Source organism: Castor canadensis, chromosome X (genome assembly GCF_047511655.1).
Source record: "Castor canadensis chromosome X, mCasCan1.hap1v2, whole genome shotgun sequence".
NCBI lineage: Eukaryota > Metazoa > Chordata > Mammalia > Rodentia > Castoridae > Castor > Castor canadensis.
In genome coordinates this window covers 1,757,535-1,784,647 of record NC_133405.1, presented here as the reverse complement: position 1 = coordinate 1,784,647, position 27,113 = coordinate 1,757,535, and the positions used below count along the sequence as shown (strand labels likewise).

General features: G+C 56.3%; 2 protein-coding genes across 6 annotated transcripts; one reads left to right on the top strand and one right to left on the bottom strand.

The window, feature by feature from the left end:
• Nucleotides 1-2,699: 2,699 nt before the first annotated feature.
• Pnck (pregnancy up-regulated nonubiquitous CaM kinase) lies at nucleotides 2,700-18,683 on the bottom strand. Of its 5 annotated transcripts, none has more exons than XM_074064367.1 (12): nucleotides 16,301-16,325; nucleotides 6,945-7,014; nucleotides 6,447-6,578; nucleotides 5,980-6,054; nucleotides 5,753-5,891; nucleotides 5,433-5,556; nucleotides 5,171-5,246; nucleotides 4,964-5,076; nucleotides 4,804-4,882; nucleotides 4,644-4,731; nucleotides 4,376-4,520; nucleotides 2,700-4,046 (listed from the first exon to the last, which is right to left on the bottom strand). In XM_074064367.1, the coding sequence occupies exons 2-11, from the start codon at nucleotides 7,010-7,012 to the stop codon at nucleotides 4,383-4,385; spliced, it is 1,032 nt and encodes a 343-aa protein (XP_073920468.1). In that variant the 5' UTR covers nucleotides 7,013-7,014; nucleotides 16,301-16,325; the 3' UTR covers nucleotides 2,700-4,046; nucleotides 4,376-4,382. The 5 variants fall into 5 exon arrangements, with proteins under 5 accessions (XP_073920468.1, XP_073920467.1, XP_073920471.1 ...); XM_074064366.1 differs by having other exon boundaries at nucleotides 2,706-4,042; nucleotides 16,301-16,324; XM_074064370.1 differs by lacking the exon at nucleotides 16,301-16,325 and adding an exon at nucleotides 18,467-18,683 and having other exon boundaries at nucleotides 2,707-4,042.
• Slc6a8 (solute carrier family 6 member 8) lies at nucleotides 18,167-26,996 on the top strand. The gene is made up of 13 exons (XM_020175922.2): nucleotides 18,167-18,488; nucleotides 20,143-20,274; nucleotides 21,125-21,374; nucleotides 21,760-21,892; nucleotides 23,014-23,148; nucleotides 23,248-23,351; nucleotides 23,440-23,564; nucleotides 24,131-24,243; nucleotides 24,345-24,482; nucleotides 24,558-24,660; nucleotides 24,770-24,870; nucleotides 24,947-25,117; nucleotides 25,466-26,996. The coding sequence occupies exons 1-13, from the start codon at nucleotides 18,227-18,229 to the stop codon at nucleotides 25,604-25,606; spliced, it is 1,908 nt and encodes a 635-aa protein (XP_020031511.2). The 5' UTR covers nucleotides 18,167-18,226; the 3' UTR covers nucleotides 25,607-26,996.
• The last annotated feature ends 117 nt before the right edge of the window (nucleotides 26,997-27,113 follow it).

The following is a 27,113-nucleotide window of genomic DNA, read 5'->3' as shown; positions in this document are numbered from 1 at the left end:
ACCTGCCCTGTTCTACTTCCAAGCCAGCCCTCATGCTGAACTCCAGAGGGATCTACAAAGATCCCACCCACCCCTATCATCATGGGAACACCTTTCCTGTTCTCATTTAATGGGACATGAAATTCAGTCACTGCAAAAGCCACACTGAAATCAAAAGCAGGTCCCCCCAGCCCAGTGGTCTCTCTCCTTCAGCACGTGATAGTTTGCATCACAAAAAAGCAGAAAGAACACCCCTTCTTTTCCTTAATTCCCCACAGTCCTTATGTCCCAAGCAAGACCTCCTCACTTGCACAGAGGCAGGCGAGACTATGGATTCAAATGTTCACTCTGCCACAAGCTATATGGGCTTGGCTCAGTTTCCATATGCCTCAGTTTCCCCATAGATGATGATAATGACAGCAGCTACCTCATTCATAGGTGAGGTTTAATTGGTTTTTTTTTTTTTGGTGGTATGGGGTTTGAACTCAGAGCCTCACACTTGCTAAGCAGTTGCTCTACCACCTGAGCCACTCTGCCAGCCTGTCTTGTGTTGAGTATTTTTGAGATAGGGTCTCATGAACTATTTGCCTGGGGCTGGCTTCAAACCATGTCCCGATCTCTACCTTCTGAGTAGCTAGGATTACAGGTGTGAGCCACCAGCTCACCTGTGCTCGTAGCACAGGTGAGGTTTAAGTAAATACAGGGGAAGTTCTCGGTAGCAGTCCTTGGCAGACGGTAAGTGATCAATAAAGTCACCATTAGCTCCCTTTTTACTAGAAGGAAGAAGCTTTCCATACATATTAGCTATAAAGCTAGGTACATACTTGCAAAGAGAAGGGCGAGGAATAAGTTCTCTACTTTCCTGACCCTTGAATATCTCGAAGTCACGGTGTTCAAAAACAACCCCACTACTTCTTCTCCCCCACAGCCACCCCAGTTGAACCCTTCTCAGCAAATGGTTCCATCATTCACCCAGTAACAAATGGGTTCCCCAGCACCCATTCCTTCATTCCTCACCCCAAATTCATCACCAAGGCCTGTCCACCCAACTCCTAAAGAGCTCCTACCTCCAGATCTCCCTGCCCCCAGTGGTGTCCCTACAGGTTAAGCTTCCCTGAAACCTCTGCCACCTACATTTGCTCCAAGATAGATCGTGGGACCCACCCTATCTGGCTGAGATCTGGGGGACAGCAGCCTCTTGGTCTGGTCCCTGACGTCAGAAAGAACAGCCCACTGAGGGGCTGGACTCTGCTCCTGATTCATAGCACCTCAGTTTTATAGCCAGCTCAAACTCAGCTCCTGACCCAAACTAGACAACGATGCTGTCTGGCTAAAATCCCCTCAATAACTCCGCATTACTCATAGACTAAGGTCTCAACCCCTTACCCTGCTAGGCTTTGGTGCGGCCCATCCCTCCAGTGGCCAACCTCAGCGCAAGAACACCTGTTATTCACTGAGCCCAAAACGCCATGCCAGTGCCCCACCCCAGCTCCCTGTCCATCCCGCCATCTGCACATCACCTTTTGCCTTCCACTAAACCAGCCCTTTCTCTCTCCTGAGAGACTCTGGGTCTCTCTGCCTAGATGACCCAAAGCTTTCCTCTCACAAATTGCCCTCCTCAGAGGGCGTGTGAGCAACAAGAGGCATGAAGAAGGGGTGCTGCCTCTGCCTTATCTGGGGGTGTCCCCTCTCGCCCCACACTCAGATGCACAGGACCTCTCTCCAGAGTGCAGACTTCTCCAGAGCAGGACTGCGGCGGGAGGGGTGGAGGAATATGAATTTGAGCTGCTGCCCCAGGTGCTGAAGGAACCAGAGGTGGCTGGTGGATGTCTAAAGACGTGGTCGCGACGCCCCCTGCTGGTGGGAGGCCAAATTGCACCCTGTGTTAGGACCACCCAGAACTGGGGGCCAATTCATCAGAAGCCATCTTGCCCCAGGCCTAGCCAGGAAGAGCTAGCACTCTGAGCAAGTGCTGATTTTTTTTTTCGGAAAGGTGACTCTGGCGCTCATATTCAGGGCTCCTGGGGCAGCCAACATGGCACTTCCCGCCGTCTCATCAATCGTTCCGGTAAAACCATTCTCTCCGTGAGAGGACCTCACCATGGAGGGGCTGATGGGCCCAGGGCATGCCTAGCACCCAGTACGCAGTAGAGGCACAACCAGTGCTGTGCAAACAAAACAAGAACAAGTAGGTGTTCTGTGCGAATAGTGAAAAGATGGAAAGCAGAGCTAGCCAGACGGATTTTGGCAAAGATGTCTGAAAGACAATGAGGCCAGGTGGGAGCTGAGGAGTGGCAGGTCAGGAAGCCAAGCTGCTGAGACCTAGTCTTGGTACTGGTTGGCTGGAGTCCCCCCTCCAGTGGCCCAGTAAGGGTGTGAGCAGGACTGGACAGGCATGACAGGAGCTATGTGTGCGACTCAAAGCCTGAAGCCTCGGATGGGGTGGGGGTGGCCATAGGAACGGAGAAGGAAGCTGACACCCGCCTCCAGACATCCCCCCGGCTTGGGAAGGGGGTAGCAGAATACTGGACGAGAAGAGGAGCTGTCCCCATTCCCACATATCTGGAAGACAGGCGCGTAGCTGCTCTCCTTAGTGGAAGCCAGGCCCCCTGGCTCCAACACTGAACCACTCCACAGCCTCTGCTCCCAGAGAAATAGGCCAGCCTTAGTTTTGGCCTCTCTGCCTCCTTTTGGGCCCCAAAATTCAAGGAAAGAAGTCATCTCCAATATGCATTCCAATCAGGCTATAGATCTTTGAGCTCACCCTGGGGGCCGGCAGGGGAGCAGGGTCTTGGAAGGAAGGGGAAAGGGTGTCCTTCTTGCCTTAAACTCTGGCTGGGACCAAGGAGTGTCCCTAGTCTTCTGATGGGCCCCTGAAGCTTGGTCCCTACAAGCCTTGGGCCATCCAAAATGGAGGTGGGAAGGGCTGGGGTCACTCAGACCAGAGGACAGACTACAGCTCTTCAGACTAGAAGCAACAATCCACCCATCACTGTTTCTGGGGGGTGGGAAGGGCCCCAGCTGTCAACCTCAGTCCACCTGGGCCTGGAGCCCACAGTTCCAGACCCACAGCACAGAACATTGGTGGAGGCCCCATGGCGCCCTCTCCTGGCGAAATGCTCCTCCTCGGCCTCTGACTCCAGGGCACCCTACGCTTTCAGGCGACAAGGTGCGCCCTGGAAGGGGAAGGGAGAGGTGGGAGACAGCAGCAGCTGTGAAGGAGACCTCACCCCTGGCTCTGGTCACTCTTCGCACACACCCTCAAGCTTCTCCAAGCCCGGGGCATCTGCATGACATCTGGAGACTGCGCTGCTGGGGAGAGGGGCATAGCGGCTTGCCTCCTGTCATCGCCCCCTGCTGGCAGCCCAGTAGGCCTCAGTTTGCCTCCATTTTCTCCCAGACCCAGGATGGCACAGACTCCGAGTGACAGAGCTGGCAGCCAGGCGGCCTCTTGCTGTCTCTCTGGGGGCAGGAACAGGAAGTTCTTGGACAATCGGAGAGCGTCTGCCATGATTCCAGGGAGCAGAGGTTCAGGTGGCAGAGAACAAGGCCCGGCTGTAGCAGAACCCACCGGCAGTAGGACCTTCATTTCCTTTCCTGAGGTGACCGGCAACCCCACACTCGTCCCACCCCCAGCTCGGCACCGGCCCATTGCTCTGTCTGTCTTTATTGGTTTGGGGAAAACTGGACGGGACTGGAGGACTACGACACAAGCAGGACCACCCACAGTCAGCAAAGCCCAGAACAGCCGTGCGGTGCATGCGTGCGTGCCTGCGGTGCGTGCAAGAAGGACAGCCTCTGGAGCCCCTCTCAGCTTCAAGAGGGAGGTGGCAGCAACTGGGGAGGGGAGCCCCTGACCCTGGGCGAGGGCAGGGCTTCGGGGCAGACTGGGGATGCATCACCCCGTCCCAGCGCCATGCACCACACACACACACACACACACACACACACACACGTCTCAAACTCTCCAGCAGATGTCAGCCCAGGGTCTGAGGGGTGGGGGAAAGGGACCGTAAGGGTCCAAGGGAAGGAAATCTGGGGTCAGTCCACTTGGCCTGGGCATCTGCCTGGGACGGAAGGGAGGAGAAAGAGGCAAAGGGAAGGGGGCGGTCAGGAGCAGGCTGGCCTCCAGGCGCTCCCCTCCCCACCACACAATCAAGCCTTGGGTTTCCTTTTATAGAGGCTCTCAGGGGCCATGTCCCCCCCCCCACCCCCAGTGTTGGGCACCTCTGTCTTTCTGCTGCTCCTGGAAGCCCAGATTCCCCTCCACCTGTGCTCTCTGCCCTCAACCCTGTGATCTGGAACCCACTTGTCTCTTGGCCACATGGACCACCACCACCCTCAAAGGTCACCAAGGAGCCAGCTCTCAATGGGAGCAGGGTCCCCACATACACACCTGGGTATCACCACTTGGGGGGCTGCCCAGCTCGGAGGCCTGGGTGGCTGTGCCGGGTCATAACCTGTCTGGAGGCTTCCTCACCCTCTGGGCTCTGCCCAAGCTTCCGAATGTGGCGCAGGAATGAGGTGGCATTGAATGCACGCTGTAGGAAGAAAGGGGGTCAGGCCAGCCCAGGCCCCAACCCCATGACTGCAAGGACCTGAGTGGCCCCTGGGCAGCTGAGGCCACCCCCTGAAGCAGGGGAAGGGTGTCCCCCCATGCTGACCTTCCAGTGGGTCCGGGCAAAATTCTTCTGGATCTGCTCACTGACTGAGCCTAGGATGTCCTTGTCCAAGGCTGCATCCCCAGAGATCCTGAGGGAAGACCGAAGGTTAGAGAGGGGTGTCTCTCTGGCCCAGGAGCAAAAGGCCAGGGATCCCACTCACCAAAGGTGCTGTAAAGCCTGTTGGCAGGTGAACCTCTTCTGGGGGTCTCGCTCCAGAAGGTGTCTTATGAAGTCTTTGGCTGGAGCAAGGGGTAAGGTCAGCCTGCCCTGTCCCCAGCACCTCTTGTCACTCCCGAGCATAGGGCCAGCCTCAAGCTCACCTGATTCTGAGATGTCATCCCAAAAGGGAGAGTCAAACTCGTAGCTGGCCCTCAGGATCTGGCTGAACAGCTCAGGGTCGCTCTCGTCGTAGAAGGGGGGGTACCCACACAGCCTGGCACCCACAGATGAATCACCCAGCTGTCCACCCCTCCCCAACCCAGCAGAGGCAGGCAGGCAGGAGTCGAGCCTTCCCAGTGGTCACTCACAGGATGTAAGAGATGACACCCAGGGCCCACACATCTACAGCCTTTCCATAGGGCTTCTGCTCCAGGAGCTCTGGGGCTGGGGGACAGACAGATAGGCAGGCATCCTCCCGTGCACACAGGATGCCATGCCATTCAGTGCCGCCAGGTGCAGCTCCAGGAATAGACCACCACATGCAACAGTCACGCCAGTCACTGGTGCAGTGGCTCCCCCAGGGATCTGGTCTCCCACTCCACGGGGGGCCTCAGAGTGCCCCCCACTCACCCACATATCCTGGGGTCCCACAGGCAGTGCCTAGCATATTGCCAGCCTGGATTTTGGAGAGGCCAAAGTCAGAGACCATGATCTTGGAGTCCTCAAAGGGTGTGGCATAGAGGAGGTTTTCAGGCTGTGACAGGTGGAGATAAGGAAAGGGCCAGGTCAGTCCTGACATTGCCCAGGCACTGAGACAGCATGAGCCTCAGGACCCCGAAGTTCTCTGGTGTAAAGAGACACTGGGAAAGGCCCCAACTGTGTTCTTGGGAAAACCACTCAGGGCAGGTGGGCAGGCGAGATGGAGGAGGTGGGAGCCCCCAGCCAGTCACCTTGAGGTCCCGGTGCACAATGCCCAGGCTGTGCAGATAGGAGACAGCACCGAGGACCTGACCCACCAGGTGGCTGGCATCCTTTTCTGTGTAGGAGCCCCGCTCCATGATGCGGTCAAACAGCTCACCACCTGTCACCCTGCAGAGTGAGGAGCTCAGCTGACCCTGGCCCCTCAGTCCAGGCTTCAGCCCCCACTCCTGCCCAGCCTCCCACCGCCCCTGCTCACAGCTCCATAGCCAAGTAGAGGTGGGAGGGGCTCTCATGGACGTCCTCCAAAGCCACAATGTTGGGGTGGCTGACCCTGTAACAGCAAGAGAAAGCCCCTGTGGGCAACCATGGGCCTTGGCCACTGCAGACCCCTCTGAGAGCACAGCAGGGTCTGGCAGAGCTTTGTCCCGAGCCCCTCCCTTTCCTCTTCTCCCCACTTGTGCCCCATTCCATAAGCCCCCTGGCCTATCCAGGAAGGCAGAGCTCCAGCCCCTAACCGTTTGCAAAGCACAGCTCAGTATGGACCCTCTGATTTCACCAATGGAGACATGCAGGCCCCGAGAGGGCAAGAGAACTGCCTCCAACATCCCTGCAGCTTGGCAGCCAGGCAGCCAGGCCTGGATTACCCCGGAGGGCTCAGCCTCCCAGGCCAAGGGGCTCCTAAGGACCAGGGCTGCGGGGGGGGGGGGGGTGGAGGGGGCACACCTGCGGAGTACTGCAATCTCATTCTCCACCAGGGCCTCCTTGCCCCGCAGCGCCTTCTTGGGGATGCACTTGAGGGCCACAAGGTGTGCAGAGCCCCTCTCCTGGGCCAGCACCACCTCAGAGAAGGCGCCTCTGCCACAGAGCCAGATGGTGGGAGGCAGAGAGAGAGGAAAGGTACAGATCAGAAATGGGAGAAGGCAAAGAAGGGACAGGGGAAGGGCCCCCTCCCTCCCACCCCCCACCCCCCCGAGAAGATTCAGAACCCTCTGGGCTGGTGCCACCCACAGCACACACGCACATGCACCCACACATACAATATCTCAGGCACTCAGACATCTACACACCTCACAATTCACTCATATAGTCACACACTCACACACCATCTCACATGCACACATCTCGCAGACTCACAGTCACTCACATCCACACACCTCACACATTCACTCATACCCGCGCACACTCATACACACTCACACACCATCACCCGCACACACTCACGAGCCCAGCTTCTCCCGGATCTCGTAGACGCTGCTGATGTCCTCCGTCTGTTTCTTGAGCAGCAGCATGTCTGCAGGGGGTGGGGAGGTGGAGGGAGGCCCCTGGCAAGGGACAGCTCCTCCCTCCCCCAAGGCGAGGCAGTGCCTGCGACAGCCACCCTCATGCCCCGTGCCCCCAGTCAGGACCACGATCCTGTGAGGGACCCCCTTCCTCAACTCAGGTACATGTCTCTGCTCCCCCATGGCCCAGGGCCACACTTCTCCATGGACGCCTCCCACTGAGGCAGGCCACCGAACACACGCTGCTGCCTGTCCGATGCTCCCCCTATTCCAGCACCCCGACGGCGACCAACACCGACCCTCTCTGCCTCCACCCATCCAGGCCAGCTGGATCCGCAGCTTTCCAGAAGGCTCTGTGCACTCCCACCGAGGCCCCTCTGGGCCCACTTCCATCCACAGGGCCCGGACCCCTCCCCCACCAGACCTGCCACCATGGCACAACGCCCGCACGCACGCACCACCCAGGCCACCAACCCTCCTGAATGCACCTGCGACCCCGCTCACAGCCACCTATCACGACCACGGCCACCCACGCGGCCGCCCAGTCGCAGCCCGGACCCCGGCGCCACCGAGTGGGGGACTCCGCAACCTGGGCCGCCCGAGTCGCAAGCTGAGTGGGCCGCGCGCGTGCGGGCAGGGGGCGCGCCGGGCGTGACAGGTGTGCGCGGAGGGGGGACGTGCGGAGCTGAGGCGGCCGCTGGCCGGGACCCTGCACGCCCCTCACCCCCCCGCGCTCCCCAGCCCAGAGCAGCAGGTGCAGACCTGGAGCCGATGCGGCAACGTCGCCTCGCGCAGTGGCTGCCGCGCGGAGAGCCCCCCGCCCGCGCCCCGCCGGCCCCGCCCCCTCCGCGCGCGTCCCCGCGGGCTCCTGGCGGCCTACACGGAGCACGCGGTGGCCTAGCAGGGCCACGGCGCTGCAGGGCGCCTTGTAAGGCAATCCCTGGGCTCTGGCCACCACTGCCTCCCTTCTCAGTTATGCTTGCTGGTTTTCAGCAGCTCCAGTCCCCTTGTGGCCTGGTGGGTGGCCTCAGAGCTTTTGCACCACCCGTGTCTTCGAGGGAAGTACACCCACATGTCTTCACCCATATTTTGGCATGGCTCTATGCTTTCAGGTCTCTGCTTTAACGTCCTCTCTTTCCAAGCCATTTGGTTAACAACAGCCCCTTTGCTAGTCCCTGGTCCCTGTAACCCTGACCTCATTCCGCTGCCCTGGCTTGAGCCTCCATCAGTCAGCATTCAATGGGCTCCCTTCACCCATTGTCCCTTCACCCTTATCCTCTCCTCTGCCACCAGCCAGAGCATTCCCTTCCTTCCGATTGTGTCATTCTGGGGCTTGGAACTCTCCTATGGATGCTGCATGTCATTCCCAGTATGGCGATCATTCTGCCACTCTTCCCCTCTCTCCCTTCTTGAGCCACAGTGCACCGGCCCCCCAGGCCTGTACACGTGCTGTCCCTCTTCCCCCAGATGTCTGCTCAGCTTGCCCTTCACTCGGTGCACCCTCGCTCACTCACACACTGCCTCCTCCAACAGGCCTTCCCTGCCCGACTCGTGCCAGTTCTCCAGGATACAACCCTGCCAAGTCTTTGGAACCTATCATTACAACAGCACCTTCTTTGTTCTTCCTCACCAAAGCATCCACTCCCAGAAAGTGTGTCTCTGCTGACCCAGCACAGGGGAGGCACTCAGGAAAGAAGCCCTGGACGGAGGGGGGGGGGATGGGTATCCTGGCTGGGACAGAAACACATCCACACAGGCCTGTATCAAAAGGCCCCTGCGAAGTCAGAGGCACCAATCTTCAGAGCAGCCTGTGGGGCCCCTGGCCTGACACAAAGTCTTCAACAGGTCCTTGGAACAGGAAGAGTTTTTTTTTTTTTAAGCATCTTTTGCCTTCCACGCGTACTCCGTCTATAAAATAAGAACTCTGAGGAGGGCCCCACCAAGAGCCCAGGCCTAACCCCGCCTGCTCATCTCTAAAGATGGGCTTCCTAGGGCTCAAATGGTAGAGCGCCTGCGTAGGAAGCACAAAGCCCTAAGTTCAAATTCCAATGCCACCAAAAGAAAGAAAAGAAGCATTGTTAAAAGTTCCACTCTGTGGCCAGTGTTACCAAGATAGACACAATTTTTATTTCACAAATATATCACATATATTTGCATTTAGAAGTACGATGGTGTGAGTAACGCATGCGCTTGCACTTGGAGACACGTGGCACAGAAATGGCTTTGAGGGGCAGTAGGTAAAAGTGAGGCTAAAAAGAAGGGACCCACTTCCAGAGTTGGAGGGGGACACAGTGTCAATTCCTGAAGCAATTTTGATGTCGCTGGTCTCGTGTCAAACGTGGTATCACGCACTGAGGATGATGGTTTGCTCCTTGTAGCCCCAGCTAGTTGGGCGGGTGAGCAGGAGGACGGCTTGAACCTAGGCGTTCGAAACATACCTGGCAACATAGTGAGGTCTTTTTTTTTTTTTCAGTGAGGCCTCAACTAGGAAAAAGCAATATCCCAGTTTTGTTTTCCATCGGTATTTACGATACACCAGGAATTACACCCTTTGCAACTGCTTAGACAGCTGCTAAATACTGTAGAAATCAACTTCAAAAGGCCTGTGTGCGTTGCATGGTGGTAGTGGATGAGAGCTTTTCAAAATCCTTTCAGGGGATGCCTTACTGCAAAAAATAACTCAACAGGGGTCATAGACGCAAAATGCCAAATTGTAAAACGTCTACAAGAAAGCATAGAAACAGTCTGTGTTACTTTGGGCTTGATGGTGATTTCTTAGATGTGACGTGGAAAACATGATCTATGAGAAAATAATAAACTGCACTATAACGAAATTTAAAATGTACACTCTGCAAACATTACGAGAAGGAGCCAGGTGTGGTGGCATAGTGGCACAATGGCACGCCTGTAATCCCAGCACCCAGGAGCTGAAATAGGAGTGTTGTGAGTTGGAGGCCAGTCTGGGCTACATAGAGAGACCCTATCTGTCTAAAAAAGAGAGAGAGGGAGAGGAAGAAAGAGAGAAAAGGGAAGAGAATGAGAAAACAAGCTACAGGCTGGGGGAAAATCTTTGCAAAACACATATCTAAAAAAAGGCTAGTGTCCAAAATATGCAAAGAACTTTCAAAACTCAACAATTTTAAAAATAGGCATGGAAAAACATGTTTAACATCAAATCTCATTAAGGCATTGCAAATGAAAACCACAAGATACTATACACTTAGCTATAAGAAAGGCTGAAATCGGACTGCAAAGTGGCTCAAGCAGTAAGAGCACCTGTCTAGCAAGTATGAAGCCCTGAGTTCAAACCCCAGTGCTGCCAAAAAAAAAAAAAAAAGAAAGGCCAAAATCCAAAACACAGACAACACCTAATGCTAGCAAAGATGTGGAGCAACAGGCAGTCTCGAAATGTCTCAAAAAGATCTGCAAAAAGCTGGGTGCCAGTGGCTCACCCCTGTAATCCTAGCTACTCAGGAGGTAGCGATCAGGAGGATCGCCGTTCAAAGCCAGCCTGGGCAAAATAGTTCATGAGACCCTATCTCGAAAAAAAAATCATAAAAAAGGGGCTGGTGGAGTGGCTCAAGGTGAAGGCCCTGAGTTCAAATCCCAGTACCGCTCCCCCTCCAAAAAAAGCCTGTAAAATGGTAGATGCTGCAGAAGATGATTTGGGCATTTTTATGGAGTAAACATACTCATAGCATACAACCCAGCAATCATACTTGTTGGTAAATACCCAACAGTTTTGAAAACATGACCACACAAAAAACAGCACACAAATATTTATAGCAGCTTTACTCATAACTGGCAGAAACTGGAAGCACTCAGGATGACCTTGAGTAGGTCAGCAGATACAGTGTGATATATCCAGACAGTGGGATACTATTCAGTGGTAACGAGGAAAAAGCTATGAAGCCATGCAAAGAAATGGCTGAATCTTCAGTACCTATTGCTAAGTGAAATAAAGCTACACTATATGATTCCACTTATATGACATTCCCAAAAGAGCGAAACTGTAGAGACAGAAAGCAGATCACTGATTGCCCAGAGTTGATAGGGGATTTGGAGGACAAGGAAGCCCTTCTAAAGACAGCAACATGACGGAAACTGTTAGCAAAGGCAGACGGGTAGACAGCAAGAATAAGGAAATGCCCTGAGCTACAAGATTCCATTCTAAAATGCAGATGACCCACACCCTGGAGCCAATGATTAAGATACTGGCCCCATACTCTCTTATGGAGCACACTCCCCACACCAATGACTGTAGGACCTCCCACTGGTGTACACTACACCAGGAAGAGCAACAGAGGATCAAATGCAGAGGCACCTTCACTATCCTTTCAAAAGCACAGGCATCTGACTTTCCACACCCTGGCATGATGCTGTGATCAAACCATTTGGGGAGAGCCACAAGACGAGAGCCCTAATTTCATGCCACCTGGTAACCCTAATCTACTGGATAATAAAACCCCAAGCCCCAACAACTTCAATTCAGTAAGTCTTTATCCAACTGCTAACTTACGATTCTTTGTAGAGCTTTTGCTGCACCTGGGGCAGCATACTAATCTTACATGTTGTACCCAAAGAATGGGAAACATCTGGACCAGGCCATCGACTGGTAACAATACCTGATACCCAACATCAGTCAAAACCCATAGAACTTTACAGCAGAAGAGGGAACCTTAAAATATGCAAATTTTAAAATATTCTTTTAGACTGTTGGGGGAATACCAAAATAGAATGCACGCTGTAACAAAAAGAACCTAACTGTATAAATGATCTCACTGAGGGAGGAGGAGAGGGATTGATCTAAGTTATTTTGGAAGTGAGTAGGGTCTGTAAGACTAAAAGCAGAGCTGGATGCTCACACCTATAATCCTAGCTACTTGGGAGGCTGAGATCAGGAGGATCACAGTTTGAGGTCAGCCCAGGCAAATAGCTCACAAGATTCCATCTCCAAAAATAGCCAGAGTAAAATGGGCTGGAGGTGTGGCTCAAGCGATAGAGTGCCTGCTTTGCAAGCGTGAAGCCCTGAGTTCAAACCCCAGTCCCACCAAACAGTACCACCAAAAAAAAAAAAAAGAAAAAAAGAAAAGAAAAGCAGAGCTAAAGTTGGAGCTCAGTGGTACAGCACTTGCCTAGCAAATATGAGGCCCTGGGTTCCATCCTCAGCATTCAAGACCAAATTTTAGAAAGGGACACCGGTGTCAACGGAAAGAGCTCTCAAAGATAGACAAGTTGAGCAACAAAACAGAGTAGTATTAAGCTGGGTGTGATGGCTCATGCCTATAATCCTAGCTACTTGAGAGGCCAAGAATGGGAGGATAGCAGTTAGAGGCCAGTCCAGGCAAATAGTTCCCCAGACCCCATCTCCAAAATAATCAGAGCAAAATGGACTGAAGGTGTGGCTCAAGCAGTAGAGCACCTACTTTGCAAGTATAAAAACCCTGAGTTCGAACCCCAGTCTCACACACACACACACACACACGTAGCATTTATTCCAAACAAAAGTATAAAATAAATATCCATGAATCCATTCTGTCATAAATAAAAGATTTATAAAAAAGTAAATAAATGTAGAAGAATAGAGAGAACTCATGTGCAGGGCAATTCCACATAATTCCTGTAGCACCCGCCCCCTATGGCTTATATGTAAAACGTCCCCCAAATGCCCACCTGTTGAAGGCTTGCTCCCCATCTGGGGTGGTATTTTTAGAAGGGGCGGCTCGTGGAAAGAGGTAATATCACTCACTGGGGGCCCTTGCAGGGGATATTGGGACCCTGTCCCCTTTCCTCTCTCTCTGCTTGCTTCCTGGCTGTAATGGTCAGCAGCTTTGCTCTGCCACATGTTCCCTGATGTGATGTCCTGCCTTGCCACATGACATAGACAACAGGGCTAAGTGACCATGGACTGAAATTTCTGAAATTGTGAACCAAAATAAACCTTTCCTCCTTGTAAGCTGATAACATCAGGTATTCGTTATAGTCATGGAACGCTCTGTCCCTTAGTTGTAAGCTGCATATAATGACTTTCTTCCAAAGAGTGCAGTATGGAAAGAGGGGGTGAAAGGGTCACTTTACAGTGCAGTAACCTGACACACACACCTCAGCCAGGTGATCAAGGTTAACACTGACGGTGATCAATCATGTCGGGAGCCTAGACCTCTGACAGAAGAGATGAATGTGGCATTTTACCTCTGCGATCTTCCTCTCAATGACTGCTAAGGCCAGTCTCATCATGAGGGAAAAAGCAGAGAATTCCCAACAGAGTAGCATACCGCAACGACTGGCTCGCCTCAAAGCTGTCAGATCCATCAGGCACAAAGAATGTCTGAACCACTGTCAGTCAAGATCAGCCTAAAGCCAGGCACTGGTGACTCACGTGGGTAATCCCAGCTACTCAGGAGGTAGAAATCAGGAGGATCACTGTTCAAAGCCAGCCCCAAGGCAAATAGTTCATGAGACCCTATCTCAAAAAAAAACTATCACAAGTGGCTCAACCTGTAAGAAAGCCTAGCTAGCACGGTGAGGCTCTAGTTCAAGTCCCAGTGCCACTAAAAAGAAGGAAAGCTGAGTGTGGTCTGTTTGGGAACTCTCGGCGGGGTGTGGCTCAAGTGGAAGAGTGCTTGCTTGGCAAGCACAAAGTCCTAAATTCAAACCCCATTTTTACAAAAAAAAAAGAAGAAGAAGAAAAAATGCCATCTGTAGGGGAACTCTTGCTACCATCTCTGCAATTATTCTGTGCATCTAAAAGTAGTCTAGGGCTGGTGGAATGGCTCAAGCGGTAGAGCACCTGCCTAGCAAGCATGAGGCCCTGAGTTCAAGCCCCAGTACTGCCAAAAATAAATAAGTAAAAGTAGTCTAATATAAAAAGCTTATTTAAAATGTAAAAACTAACCCAAAAATCCACCAGCACTGATGGCTCATGCTTATAATCCTAGCAACACAGGCGGCAGAAATCAGGAGGATTACAGTTCAAAGCCAGCCCTGGCAAATAGTTCACAAGACTCTATCTCAAAAACAAACAGCCAACACAAAAGTAGTAAAAGCCTGTCTACCAAGCATGAGGCCCTGAGTTCAAACTCTAGTACCACCCCCCAAAAAATCCTTTCAGAGGGTGTAAATGAGCACAGCTGGGGGGCAAGGGGTGCTGTGCTGCAGAGGGGACTCCCCCACCAGGCCTCTCAGGTTGCACCCCCAGCCTCATGACCCCTGACTCCAGCCCCATTTGTCCCCCTTCCCGCTGGGCTGCTGGAACTGGAAGCACAAAGCCCTGCCAGGTGGACCCCAGCTTCCCCTTTGTTCCCAGCTCATTGTAATTCCAAAGCTCATTGTGCTGCCTCCAGAAGAGGAGGTGCCCCAAGCTTGTCTCCAGCTGCCCAGCTCTTCCCAGAGATAACCAGTCGTAGGGCGGGGCAGCCTGCACCGTCTGTTCCCGGTCCACGGCTGCCCTGGGCCCTGTGGCAGCTGCTCTTCATGCAGCTCACCCCTCTCCACCCTCCCTGTCTTTACTCCTACCCCAACCCCTAGCTTCCGCTAGGGTCTTAACAGGCTGTGTTCCCTGGGGGATCGAAAGGGTAGACACAGTTCTCCCTCAGTAGGTTGCCTCTGTCTGGGAGAGGAGTTGCCTTCTCCCATGGGAGCTGCAGCAGGAGCTCTGGACACAGCTTGCAGGGGCTCCCACACAGGACTCCCTTAGGTAACTAGAACACCAGGGCGTGACAGGACACCTGAGGCTTGAACAGGACTGGTATGAAACAGCCTGTGACTGTCAGCTGACATCCTGGTGATCCTGCTCCTACCAAGCAGGAGGCAAAGCCTGGAGGGTGCCTTGGAGAGAACCCACCCAAGGCTGGAAATCTCTGTGTCTTTGTTCTCCCAGGTGCTCAGCACCTCATGGGAGCTGCCCCTGGATACGCCTTAACAAAGGTCATCAAAGAAAGAGAGCTGCGGGCAGTGGGCCCAGCACAGAGGGAAGCTAGCCCCAAGTGCAGAGCTGCTCCCAGTGACCTGAAGCTGGAGTGGCCACAGTCCAGGTCACACCTTGGAGAAGAATTTAGTTTTCATCTACAGAAGAGCCAAGAAAAGCAGATCAGACAGGGGAGGGACTGGTCATATTTGTGCTTCCAGAGGGTCCCTCTGGCTGCTGAGGGAAGAATGTTAGTGTGGCAGCTGTACCAGGGGTACCAGTGAGCCAAGGGTCCCTGTGTCAGGGCTGGCTGTGGGATGTGGAGGAGTGGGCAGACCCCAGAAAGATTTGTAGACGGAATTGCAGGCCCCACTGAAGATTCCTGAAGATTCCTGCAGGAGGGACTGGCTACAGAGAGCTTAGACATGGACGGTCCAGAGGGGGACATGGGGGTGCCTCAGATTGGTGAGGAGCGTGAAGACGGTGTCATTACCAGGAAAGGGAGGGTGTGGCCCTGTTGAGTCAGGTCTGGGAATCCACTGGACCTGCCCCCAGGTACGAAGGCCCAGGAAGTCCCAGAGGTCACATAAGCAATCTTTCAGCAACACCGACCCCAGCGATGCTCAGCAGCCTGACTTCACAGAGGTGACACTGCCTGTGTTCCACACATGCCCCTTGAAGCTCCTCCTGCTAGTCTGGGTGGAGCTGTCACCCCTCCCTCCTGTTCCTGCCTCTGTCCTTGGCGCATGCCTCCCCACCCACCTGGCCAGCACAGGGCGGAACAGGGCCCTCACCCTTGGCTCCTAGCCTTGCTTTTTTCCACCCTCACCTCTCTCCACAGCAGTGGCCATTTCCCCAAAGTGTCACCTGCTCACTCACATCCTTCTCGAGCCATTGTGTACTCTCCCTGTCACCTCCACTCCCTGGACAAGCAAGATCTTAAATTCTTGAAAGTCACCTGCACCAGGCTGTGTTCTCACTTCCTGAGCTATCTGGTCTCTGCGCACACTTTCAAAGCAGCCCTCATCCAGGTCACGGCCATATCGACTCCCCTCCCTTTGCTGGATCACACTCCCATTCCATCCTCTTGCTGCCTACTTCATGGGATCCTCTTTTCTCCTCTGTGAAATGCCCTCTGTCCCTGCTCCTTGGGTGGCCCCAGCCCTTCCAGGCCATGTACGGGTCACTACCCTAAGGCCTTTTTGTCTCCAGACGAACTTTGGTCTCGGGCTGGGCCAAAGAAGACCCAAGTTAGGGTCTTCCACTGAGCAATGTGACTCTGCCTCGCCAAGCCCACACCCCCAGCCTAAGCCCAGGTGACACTACCAGTGTCCCACACACTCCCCTTAAAGCTCCTCCCACTGGCCTGGTAGAGTCAGCCCCTCCCTCACCTAGCAGGCTCAATCTGGCTCCAGCCGGAACTGCTTTTCTTCTAAAGCTGCCCAACGGCTGCAGGCTTAGCATAACGGGATGAGCCATCTGGGGACCGTGGTGTCTGATCAGATCAGGGAGCCTGGGATTGAGCAGGGCACACCTTACCTCCAACTAGCACAATGAGCCCTTCCTTCCCCACCCACCCCGGGCTAGTCTTGGCCTTGGAAAATTCCCAAGAAGCTGCTCAGCTGGCAGTGGGGAGGCATCCCAACAACCTTGCTCTTGCTGGGTGGGGAGGTCCCAGATGTCCCTGGGGAGAAGAGGAAATGGGTGGGGAGTTGGATCCTCTAAGCAGAGGCTTTTAGGGGAGGGTCTGTGCACCTGCCAGGCACCAGGGGGCAGCCTTACCCTACTCCTGCCCCTGTCTGCACGGGTCACACACCCTGCCCACTTCGTGCCAGGCAGGGGTGAAAGCAGCACAGGTCATCATGCAGACCCCTTCCCCACCTTGGTGACAAAGTGTATCCTTACTCCTCAGCCAGGCCAGCTCCCTTTTGCCCACTTCCGGAGAGGCACAAAAATCTGTCATCCCAAGAGTTGAGACCCTGACCACCAGCCTCCAGGGGTGTACCCTCGGGGAGGGCTGAAAGCTTGGAGAAGGCGGGACAGTGCCTCTGGCAATGTCCCACAGAACACCAGAAGGGAGATCCTCCTACCCCCACCCTCTGGGCCAGCTGCAGGCTCAGCCCTTCAAGAAGCCAAAGCACCAGACACTCCCTCTGGTGCTGGTACCGGGAGCAGGGAAACTTTGGACCTGGATACCCAACACTGTCTCGGCCCCCAGGCTGGAGTCTGAGAAGGGCTGGACAGACCTTGGGAAAGTAGGTGCCACAAGGAGGGGAAGACTCCAGGCTGGAAGGAGTGGAGAGAAGGGAAAGGAAGGGCGGAGGATGGCTGGAAGCGGGCCAGGGGGACCGTTTGCCTATAGCTGGGAAGAGCAGGTTAGCAGAGAACCGAGGGGACGTTCGGGCCCGGTCAGGGCCAGGTGAGCGCAGGGCGAGGGGTGGCTCGGCAGGCTAGGGAGGAGGTGCTGGCCGGCGGGCCAGGTAGCAGCCACCCCGCTTCCCGCTGGAGTGGCGTCTCCTTCACGGGAGGAGGGCAGGAGGAGGTGGGCGGAGTGACGAAGAGGGCGGGAGGGAGGGATGGGGGAGGGGGACCAGCCGGGTCGTGGGGGTGGGGCGACAGTGACATCACCAGGGAGTCGGTTCTTAAGCAGCAGCCGGTCGCGCCGGGGAAGAGAGGGACGGTCAGAGTGCGGTGGTGAATTGCTGAGCCCGCCGCGGCCGGGACAGCGGCTGGAGCCGCCGCCGCCGGGAAGGAGGGGCAAGGCGCGTCCGGGTCACCGGAGCCGCCACCGCCGCCGGAGCCGCGGGCGAGGAGGGCAGTCGCTGCGGTGCCGGGCCGGAGCGGGGGGCGCGGGCCTTAGGCCCCTGCTCCGGCCGTCGATTGCAGGCAGTGGGCGTCCGATGCCGCTCGCCTCGCTAGGGTGAGCCTCGGGCTGGGCGAGCAGCCGCCGCCGCCGCCGCCGCCGCCGCCGCCGCCGCAGCCGCCGCCCGAGCCGCGGGCAGGAGTCTCGGGAGCCGCCGCCGCCGCCGCCGCCCGGCCGGGCCCCGCCGCCGCCCGCGCGCCCCCGGGCCCCCGACACACATGAGATTCTTCAGGCTCACTTTCAAGTGCTTCGTGGACTGCTTCTGACTGCGCCGCCCCCGTCGTCCCGCACCCCGCCCGCCCGCCGCCCCGTCCCCCGGCCCGGCTGCCCCCGAGGCCCCCGGGCGGGCCCGCGCCTTCGGGGCCCTCCCTCCGGGTGCCGCCGGCGTCCTCTGCCCGCCCGCCCCCCTAGAGGCGCCGCGACCCCCGGCCTGGCCGCGCGGCCCGCCGGGGCCATGGCGAAGAAGAGCGCCGAGAACGGCATCTACAGTGTGTCCGGCGACGAGAAGAAGGGCCCCCTTATCGTGCCCGGGCCCGACGGGGCCCCGGCCAAGGGCGATGGCCCCGCGGGCCCTGGTGCGCCCGGGGGCCGCCTCGCCGTGCCACCGCGCGAGACCTGGACGCGCCAGATGGACTTCATCATGTCGTGCGTGGGCTTCGCCGTGGGCCTGGGCAACGTGTGGCGCTTCCCTTACCTGTGCTACAAGAACGGCGGAGGTGAGCTCATCCCCACTCCTCCTCAGGGTCAGTCCCCTCCCCCAGCCTGCCGCGACCCACTGGAGTGGAGGGGCGAAGTCCAAAGGGTGGGGAGGCCCTTCAGAGCGCGTGGGCGCCGGGGTACCCCCTTGCTGGCCGGGCGCTTGGTGATCCAGCGCGACGGCCTCCACCCCCCTCACTAGTCATGTGCCTGGCAGTGGGGGAGGCAGCCGGAGAGCCTCCTGCCGAACTGAGGGGCTCCTCCTCAAGACTCCCAGCACAGGCGGGGAGTGATTGGCCACAGAGGTGGGAAGGAAAGGCCTGTCCCCCCCTCCCCCCGAGTTGGGGGGAGGCTCCAAGAGGTGAGGAGCCCTGGCTGCCCCCACGGGTCAGGCACACAAGTGGCACATTGTGTGGGCCCCCCACGTGTGCACACAGGAACACACACACACAATGGGCCACTCTGTCCCTCCCCCCCTTGCCCTCCCCTCCCCTCCCTTCCCTTCCCTTCTCTTCCTTTCCTTTCCCTTCCCTTCCCTCCCCTCTGGCCTGGGCTTGGAACACTGGGTGCTTGAGCCAGGCTTGGGAAGCCTGCGGCCTGGCCCGCCTGGCGCCAAGGCTGGACACGCTGCATGCACACCCCATGCCCGCCTGCCCAGCTGCTGAAGCCCAGCTTAGCAACACTGATGGGCACCTGTGTGCCCTGTGACTGCAAAGCAGCACTGGGTTGCTGGGAAGCTGAAGAAGCCAGGTGGTGGGTGGGAAACTGAGTCCCAGAGGGAAAGCCTTTGTCCAAGGTCACACAGGAAGGATGCTGGGAACAGGATCCAGACAAGCTATGTCAACTTGGCCACCGAGTAATAGAGAGAGCCGAGCCAGGGGCAAGGGTAGATGTCCTAGAGAGGAGTAGAGGGTAGTGGGCAGGAGCTGCTGGTGCTCAGCTCCTCCCTCCCTCCTGCCACCCCACCCAGCCTATTGGTGGAAGACTCTCTCTGGTCCAGCCCTGCCTGCCTCCTCCAGAGCCTGGATCACCAGGGCTTGCTGTGCCTGGCCTGGCCTCTTTCCTCCACCTGTCTCTCTCTGTCCTTGTGCACACCAACACTCCCAGTAGAGGACTGACAAACACACCCAATCTCTTCCTTGGACCTTAACAAGTGCAGGGCAGTCAAGGGCTCACCGCCCTGTGACAAGCCCCCAGGCCTGAGCACCCAACCTTCGCTCACACACACATGGTCTCCATGTTCCTTCCAGTGCCGCCTGGCACAAGGGATGCTCTGCATGCATGAGCCCATGTGTCCTCCATGCCCTTTAGGTCACCCTAGGTGTCCATGGGGTTTACACCACTGTGGAAGGGCTCTAATGGCCAGGTGCTGCTGTAATAGCCCCTCCTTTCAACAAACCTAGAGCTCACCTTGGGCATTTCTGAATCAGTGGCTGTCACTGCACTGATGTGCCTAGTGGGAAGTTACAGGGCCAGGGTGTAGGCCAGGGCTGGGGCTCCGCCTGGACCTCCCAGAGCTTCTGGAGTCTGGGCTGGCCAGCTAGGCCTGGACAGACTGGCTGAAGCGTTCGGGTTAAGTCCCCTCATGGCACAGGAGGCCTGCAGACTTCAGAGGGACACTAGGAGGCACTGAAGTGGTCTGCCCCTGAGCTTACCCCATGCTTCTTCTCCCAGGTGTGTTCCTTATTCCCTATGTTCTGATCGCCCTGGTCGGAGGAATTCCCATTTTCTTCCTGGAGATCTCACTGGGCCAGTTCATGAAGGCCGGCAGCATCAATGTCTGGAACATCTGTCCCCTATTCAAAGGTAAGCAGCCCCTGGGCCAGCTCTCACCCTCGGAGACTGTCTCCCACCTCTTTCCTACTGCTAAGGTGAGAGCTAGGGAACAGAGCATAGCCGGCACCCACTTGAGAAATCTTGTTCTGTCTTGAGCACTAAGCCTGGAGCCAGGTGATGACCCCACAACCTCAGGAGGAAAGCTAGAGGAACATGTAGACCACTACACAGTGAACATGGAGAGGCAAGGACTAGAGTGTGTGTGGGGGGGGGGGAAGGGGTCGGACCTCCCCACAAGAGTGAGGATGAACCAAAAGCAGCTAGATTAAAGACAGAATTGCTGTACACACTTAGCTTGCTCGACAGGTCCTTGTCCTTGAGAAAGTTGGGCACAGAGAGGTGAAGTGACTTGCTGATGTTGTCCACGGAGGGGTTGACTATCTCCTATACCTCAGGTTACTAGAAAGCTCTCCCAGCTGCGTGTACTGCAGGCCACTGGGTGGGGGTGAGGTGGGGGACAGGAGATGGTGACTTGCCTTCTAGGTCTGTTGTGATGGCAGAGGGAGGCCAGGTATCTGAGGCTGTAAAACTAACAGGACGTAATGACCAGATAAGGCAGGATGGGAGGGCTACGCCTTGGGTACGGGGTAGATGGAGATGAAGCATGAATGGGCAAGGAGTAGTGGAGTGTTAGTGGGAGACAGACTTGTGTGGGGACACCCACACAAAGGGGGCTTGGGAAGCGTGAACAAGTCTCTGGTATGATGGGATGGAGGAACCAAGCTGTTAGGGGATCAGCAGGGACCAGTGTCACCCGTAGAAGAAGAGATAATAGGGGCAGTGGGGAGAGAAGAAATCGAAGCTATTTGCTCTTCCTCAGGCCTAGGCTATGCCTCCATGGTGATCGTCTTTTATTGCAACACCTACTACATCATGGTGCTGGCCTGGGGCTTCTATTACCTGGTAAAGTCCTTCACCACCACTCTGCCCTGGGCCACATGTGGCCACACCTGGAACACTCCTGACTGTGTGGAGATCTTTCGCCATGAAGACTGTGCCAATGCCAGCCTGGCCAACCTCACATGTGACCAGCTTGCTGACCGCCGGTCCCCTGTCATCGAGTTCTGGGAGTGAGTCAGGCCCATTTGGGCCAAGCCCATCCCATCCCATCCCTCCGTTCTTCCAGCCCTGGGGACGTTTAGCCAGAGATGCAGAGCAACGACTCCCAGGCCCTGGCCATCCCCATATCTGCCCTCAGGGAGCACCCAGGCCAGTCCCTCACTCTTTCAACTATGCTTGTCAGTGTCGTGGCATTGTGACCTGGAGCTGTGTGCGTGCACAGGGTGTGGGTGACCATGGTGGTTCGGAGCTGTCCTGGCAGCCCCATAAAGCAACAGAGCCTGGACTAGGACTGGGGGAAGGGAGGAGCCGCCAACCATTGAGACACATCCCAGCTACTGTACCCTCTACGGGCATGGCCCTCAGGTGCCCTCCCTCCCTCCCTTCCTCCACTAGGAACAAAGTCTTGCGGCTCTCTGCAGGGCTGGAGGTGCCAGGGGCCCTCAACTGGGAAGTGACCCTGTGCCTGCTGGCCTGCTGGGTACTGGTCTACTTCTGTGTGTGGAAAGGGGTCAAGTCAACAGGAAAGGTATTGCTGGAGGTGGGCAGGGGGGTGAGGGCGGCATGGCCTGGAATGTGTGTGTCTCTACAAGGGTCACTATGGACCCAGCAAGTGACTGCACCTGGGCTACACCGGAGGGGCCTGTCCTTCCATGCAGACTCATTATTCTCACCCGTCCCTTTCTGGATCCAGGCAGGAGCTGGCCCTTCCCTGTGTCCATCACTCCCAGCTCTGCCCTCTGACTGCCTCTCCCTTTCTGTATTCCTCTCTCATTCCCTCAGTCAGCTTGACGGTCTTGGTGGTCTTGTCTCTCAGGGGCTCTGTCCACTGCCTCTCTGACCCTGAGGCCCCAGAGGGAAGTCTCCACACATCCCTCCCTCAGGGTCTCCCTGTTGAGTTATGGACACAGATGTGTGAACTGACACATAATAGTAAGACAGTTGAGCTGTGGGACATTGCCAGGTCCCTGGAGGACAAGACTACAGTGTGTCACGTCTCCTTCCCAGCAGGGTCCCCAGAGCTTGCATGTTGGGCAAGGAGGCATTCCCCAACCCTGTCCCTGTTTCCCTTGCCTCTGTCTGTCTGACCCACTTAGAATCCCCAACTGCTAAGGACCCCAGCTCTATACCTTGGATGACCTGGAGTTTTGGGCCACAGGGCTCTGAGACAGGCATGTGCTTGCCACACTGTCACACAGACTGTCCTTGTCCTTCAAGCCTTCATCTCCCCATGTGCCTCACACCGTCTCTTCCCTACATGAACACACCCTAGAAAGCTGCCCCAACGTTGCCACTCAGCAGAGCTCACGTGGGCTTACACCCCCTTCCCCGTGAACACCCTTCCCTGTTCAACAGGAGCCATGCCTAGGGCCCTCACCTGAGGGAGCAGTGGCCCTGTCTCTCCCCTCCCTCTAGCTGACTGGTATTGCTGTGGGGCTCCCTGGACCCCAGCCTTGCCCCTGGCTTTCTTCAGGGAGGGGCTCTGGCTCTGAGGAATCGAATGGGGATAGGCAGCTTTGGGCTGCCCTCCTTTCTGAGCTCTGGGCATGCCTGCAGTATGGGGCTTGTGGCCTGTGTGGCCACCAGCTCAACTGGGAGCCTTAATGGGGAGGGAGCCTCAGGGCCCTTCTGAGCAGCCTGGCCCCCCAGATCGTGTACTTCACTGCGACATTCCCCTACGTGGTCCTCGTTGTGCTGCTGGTGCGTGGAGTGCTGCTGCCTGGAGCCTTGGACGGCATCATCTACTATCTCAAGCCTGACTGGTCGAAGCTGGGGTCCCCTCAGGTGAGGGGCCCATGGCCATGCAAGCAGCATGGGGTGGGAGATATGGACCTGTCAGGCTGGGCCCTTCAAGCCCCTTGTCTTCTGGCCCACCTCCTCCAGGTGTGGATAGACGCTGGGACCCAGATTTTCTTTTCTTATGCCATCGGCCTGGGAGCCCTCACTGCCCTGGGCAGCTACAACCGCTTCAACAACAACTGCTACAAGTAGGCACCACCCTCCTCTGCCCTACCTGCCCTGTCCTGCCCTGGAGCAGTGGGTGGCCTAACCAGTATACTGTCCCTCCACCCCCAGGGATGCCATCATTTTGGCACTCATTAACAGCGGGACCAGCTTCTTTGCTGGCTTTGTGGTCTTCTCCATCTTAGGCTTCATGGCCACAGAGCAGGGCGTACACATCTCAAAGGTGGCGGAATCAGGTAAGCTTCCCAGCCTCAGCACAGGTTCAGAGCAACCGCACTGTCACAATGGGGGACACAAGCAATACACATGCAAACAAATTCTGAAAGGTGACAGACAAGTTCAATTAAGCTCATCAGATTGCTCTGGGCCACTGTGAGGCACAGTTGCACCCACATGCCCAAGGGCTGCAGGGTGTGTCCTTGTTGTCTGGTGCTGAGGACAAAAAAACAGGTCTCTTTCAGACCCCACTGTATCACTCCAGGGTGAATGATGACCTGTGACCACAATGGCTGCTGAATCCCAGAAGTCTGAGCCAGGCACACGCCCCCTGGCCGTGTATGGGGTGGGGGCCTGCTGAGGGTATACAGGAGCTTTCCCCGCCCCTGCTGTGAGATGCCTGAGTTGACCCAGCTAGACACAACTGGAGATGACAGGGTGTAGTTCATGGCCCCAGGTGCCCTTTCTTTTTGTCCATTGCTCTGGAACCTCTGGAGGGTGGTGTGGGTCTGAGCATCCAGGACAGGCTCAGAGCGTGCATAGGTTGGTGTGGGTTGCAACTCTCACCCTACACCTTTGCCCTCAGGGCCCGGCCTGGCCTTCATCGCCTACCCACGGGCTGTCACTCTGATGCCCGTAGCTCCTCTCTGGGCTGCCCTGTTCTTCTTCATGCTGCTGTTACTCGGCCTGGACAGCCAGGTTTGCAGGGGGCTGCAGGGCGGGGGTGGGGGCCTAGTGCACTGGGCAAGAGGCTGGGGGGAGGTTGGAGGGAGCTGGGGCTTTAGCTGCCCTGGCCACAGTTTGTAGGTGTGGAGGGCTTCATCACCGGGCTCCTGGACCTCCTCCCGGCCTCCTACTACTTCCGTTTCCAAAGGGAGATCTCCGTGGCTCTCTGCTGTGCCCTCTGTTTTGTCATCGACCTCTCCATGGTGACCGATGTGAGTGGGAGCTGAGTGGGGCTGCTGGTCTTTGGCCACCAGCCGCCATGTTTCCTGACCTAGCTCTGTCCCCAGGGTGGGATGTATGTCTTCCAGCTGTTTGACTACTACTCAGCCAGTGGCACTACCCTGCTCTGGCAGGCCTTTTGGGAGTGCGTGGTGGTGGCCTGGGTTTATGGTAGGTCTGGACCAAGGGCTGGGTTGGGGACTGGTGGAGGGGAGGGGCAGGAGGCAGGTGGTTTCTAACTCTTGGCTCTCCAATCCCACCCCATCCCACCCCGCCCCAGGAGCCGACCGCTTCATGGACGACATTGCCTGTATGATTGGGTACCGACCTTGTCCCTGGATGAAATGGTGCTGGTCCTTCTTCACCCCACTGGTCTGCATGGTAAGGGCTGGGGGAAAGGCCAGGTAGGTGAGGCAGTGTGGAGGGCCCTGCTAACAGCAGGGGTTTGTGTCCATAGGGGATTTTCATCTTCAATGTTGTATACTACGAGCCGCTGGTCTACAATAACACCTACGTGTACCCATGGTGGGGCGAGGCCATGGGCTGGGCCTTTGCGCTCTCCTCCATGCTGTGTGTGCCCCTCTACCTGCTAGGCTGCCTCCTCAGGGCCAAGGGAACCATGGCAGAGGTAAGGCCACCACCCCATCCCTCCTTCCACAGGGCAAGCCATCATCCAGAAGCCTGGCCAGCTCCAACTGGAGATGGATGGGAGGAAAGCTGACCCTTTTATGGCCTTGGGTGGCAGCAGGGCCTACCTCTCATTTCCTTCCCTCCCTCTGTCCCTCCCTTCCTCCATGCAAACACCCATTCAACCCAATTTACCAGTTCAGGGTGAACAGAGCCTAGAATTGTAATCCTGGGGTGACCCTGACTTAGTGGCAGGTTGTGGTTCTGGATGGAGGCAGAAGCATTGGACATAGGGAGGAGCTACTGATCCTTGGGGGAGGGGGGCTCACTATGTCCTCCTCTCCCACAGCGCTGGCAGCACCTGACCCAGCCTATCTGGGGCCTTCACCACTTGGAGTACAGAGCTCAGGATGCAGACGTCAGGGGCCTGACCACCCTGACCCCAGTGTCCGAGAGCAGCAAGGTCATTGTGGTGGAGAGTGTCATGTGACAGGCACCCCCAGCTCACATCACCAGCTCATCCTCTGGTAGCCATAGCAGCCCCTGCTTTAGCCCTCACCCCAACCCTCCAGGGGCTTGCCTTTCCTTGACAGTTTTGGGGTCAGCCTGGGGTGGGGGAAAGGAAGCACCACGAGTGCTAAAATAACTTTTTCCACTTTTAATAAAACGCCAAAAATATCACAACCCACCAAAAATAGATGCCCCCCTCCCCAGCCAAGCTGGTCCACACATTGCTCCCAGGCCCCACCTCTTGCCCCTTTTCCCACAGCCCAGAACCCATCTCCTACCCCCACCAGGCCCACTTTGCCTGCCTCCCAGGCTCTGCTCTGTAACACACTTTCACCCCAAAAGCAGCAGTGGAAGCTTGGGGAACAGGAGGGAAGGGTGAGTCGGGAGGGGTGGGAGGGGTGGGAGGGTCGGGCGGGGCAGCAGAACCAAGGTGAAAAGTTTCAGTTGGACTAGACCCCCCCCATCCCTATTCTAGAAGCTTAGAGAGCCAGCCAGCAAGGGAACCTTTTGGTTCCTGCGCCAATTGCTACCAATATCAATTGTGTGAGCTTGGGTACGAGTACACGTGTGTGTGAGTGTGTAGAGGATGTGTAGATCTCTTTCTCTTAGCAAAGGCAAATACCAGATATAAGTGGTGCCTCTGGGCCAAGGAGGCTTGTATTTTGCACATTTTATAAAAACTTGAGGAGATTTCTGCTTGTATATTTCTAAACAGAGAAGAGCCCAAACCATCCCCTCCTTACCCCTCCCTTCCTCGAAGTCCCTCCTTCCTCTTCTGCCCCTAGCCAAGGAGTGTGAATTTATAGATCTAATTTTCATAGGCAAAACAAAAGCTTCAGGCTGAGTGTATGAGTCTGTTGTGTGGATGTATGGAGTGTGTGTGTGTGTGTGTGTGTGTACGCGTGCGTGGTCTCCATCCCCAGATCGGGGTGGAAAAGTACATGGTGGGGGCCTTGAGGGTGTCCCCACACTGACCCTTTGCCCCCAAGTTCACAGGGTGGGGATTCTGTCCCAGGGATCTGGGGCTGCTCACCTGGCTTGCCCACACCTGCTCCCTGGGCTGGGCTCAACTGCAGGGATCATCCATGGGCACAAGCCAGGGAAGGGATCCCGGGCATGGCTCCCACCTCCAAGCTTAATTAAGGCTGATGTACTTTCCACATCTTAAGTCTTCCGTGTAGCAGCTTTAACCCACATCTGTGTCCCATCAAGCCCAAGACAGCCGAGTGGCCCCTAGAAAAGCTTTCACATGGGGACAGAGACCTAGGTTACAGGGGTGGAGCTGGGTGAGGGTGCGGGCCTCTGGGGACGTTCTTACTGTGCTAAAAAGCCACTGCAAACATAGCAATAAAAACACATCATTTTCCAAAGCTGGCTCCTGCTTCTGCCTCTGCTTCTCTCGGAGAGGACGGGGTGGGGTGCAAGAGGCCTGGGGGAACTTCTCCCAGCTTCAGCACTTGACAAGGCCCTGTTTTGAGGACTCCTGC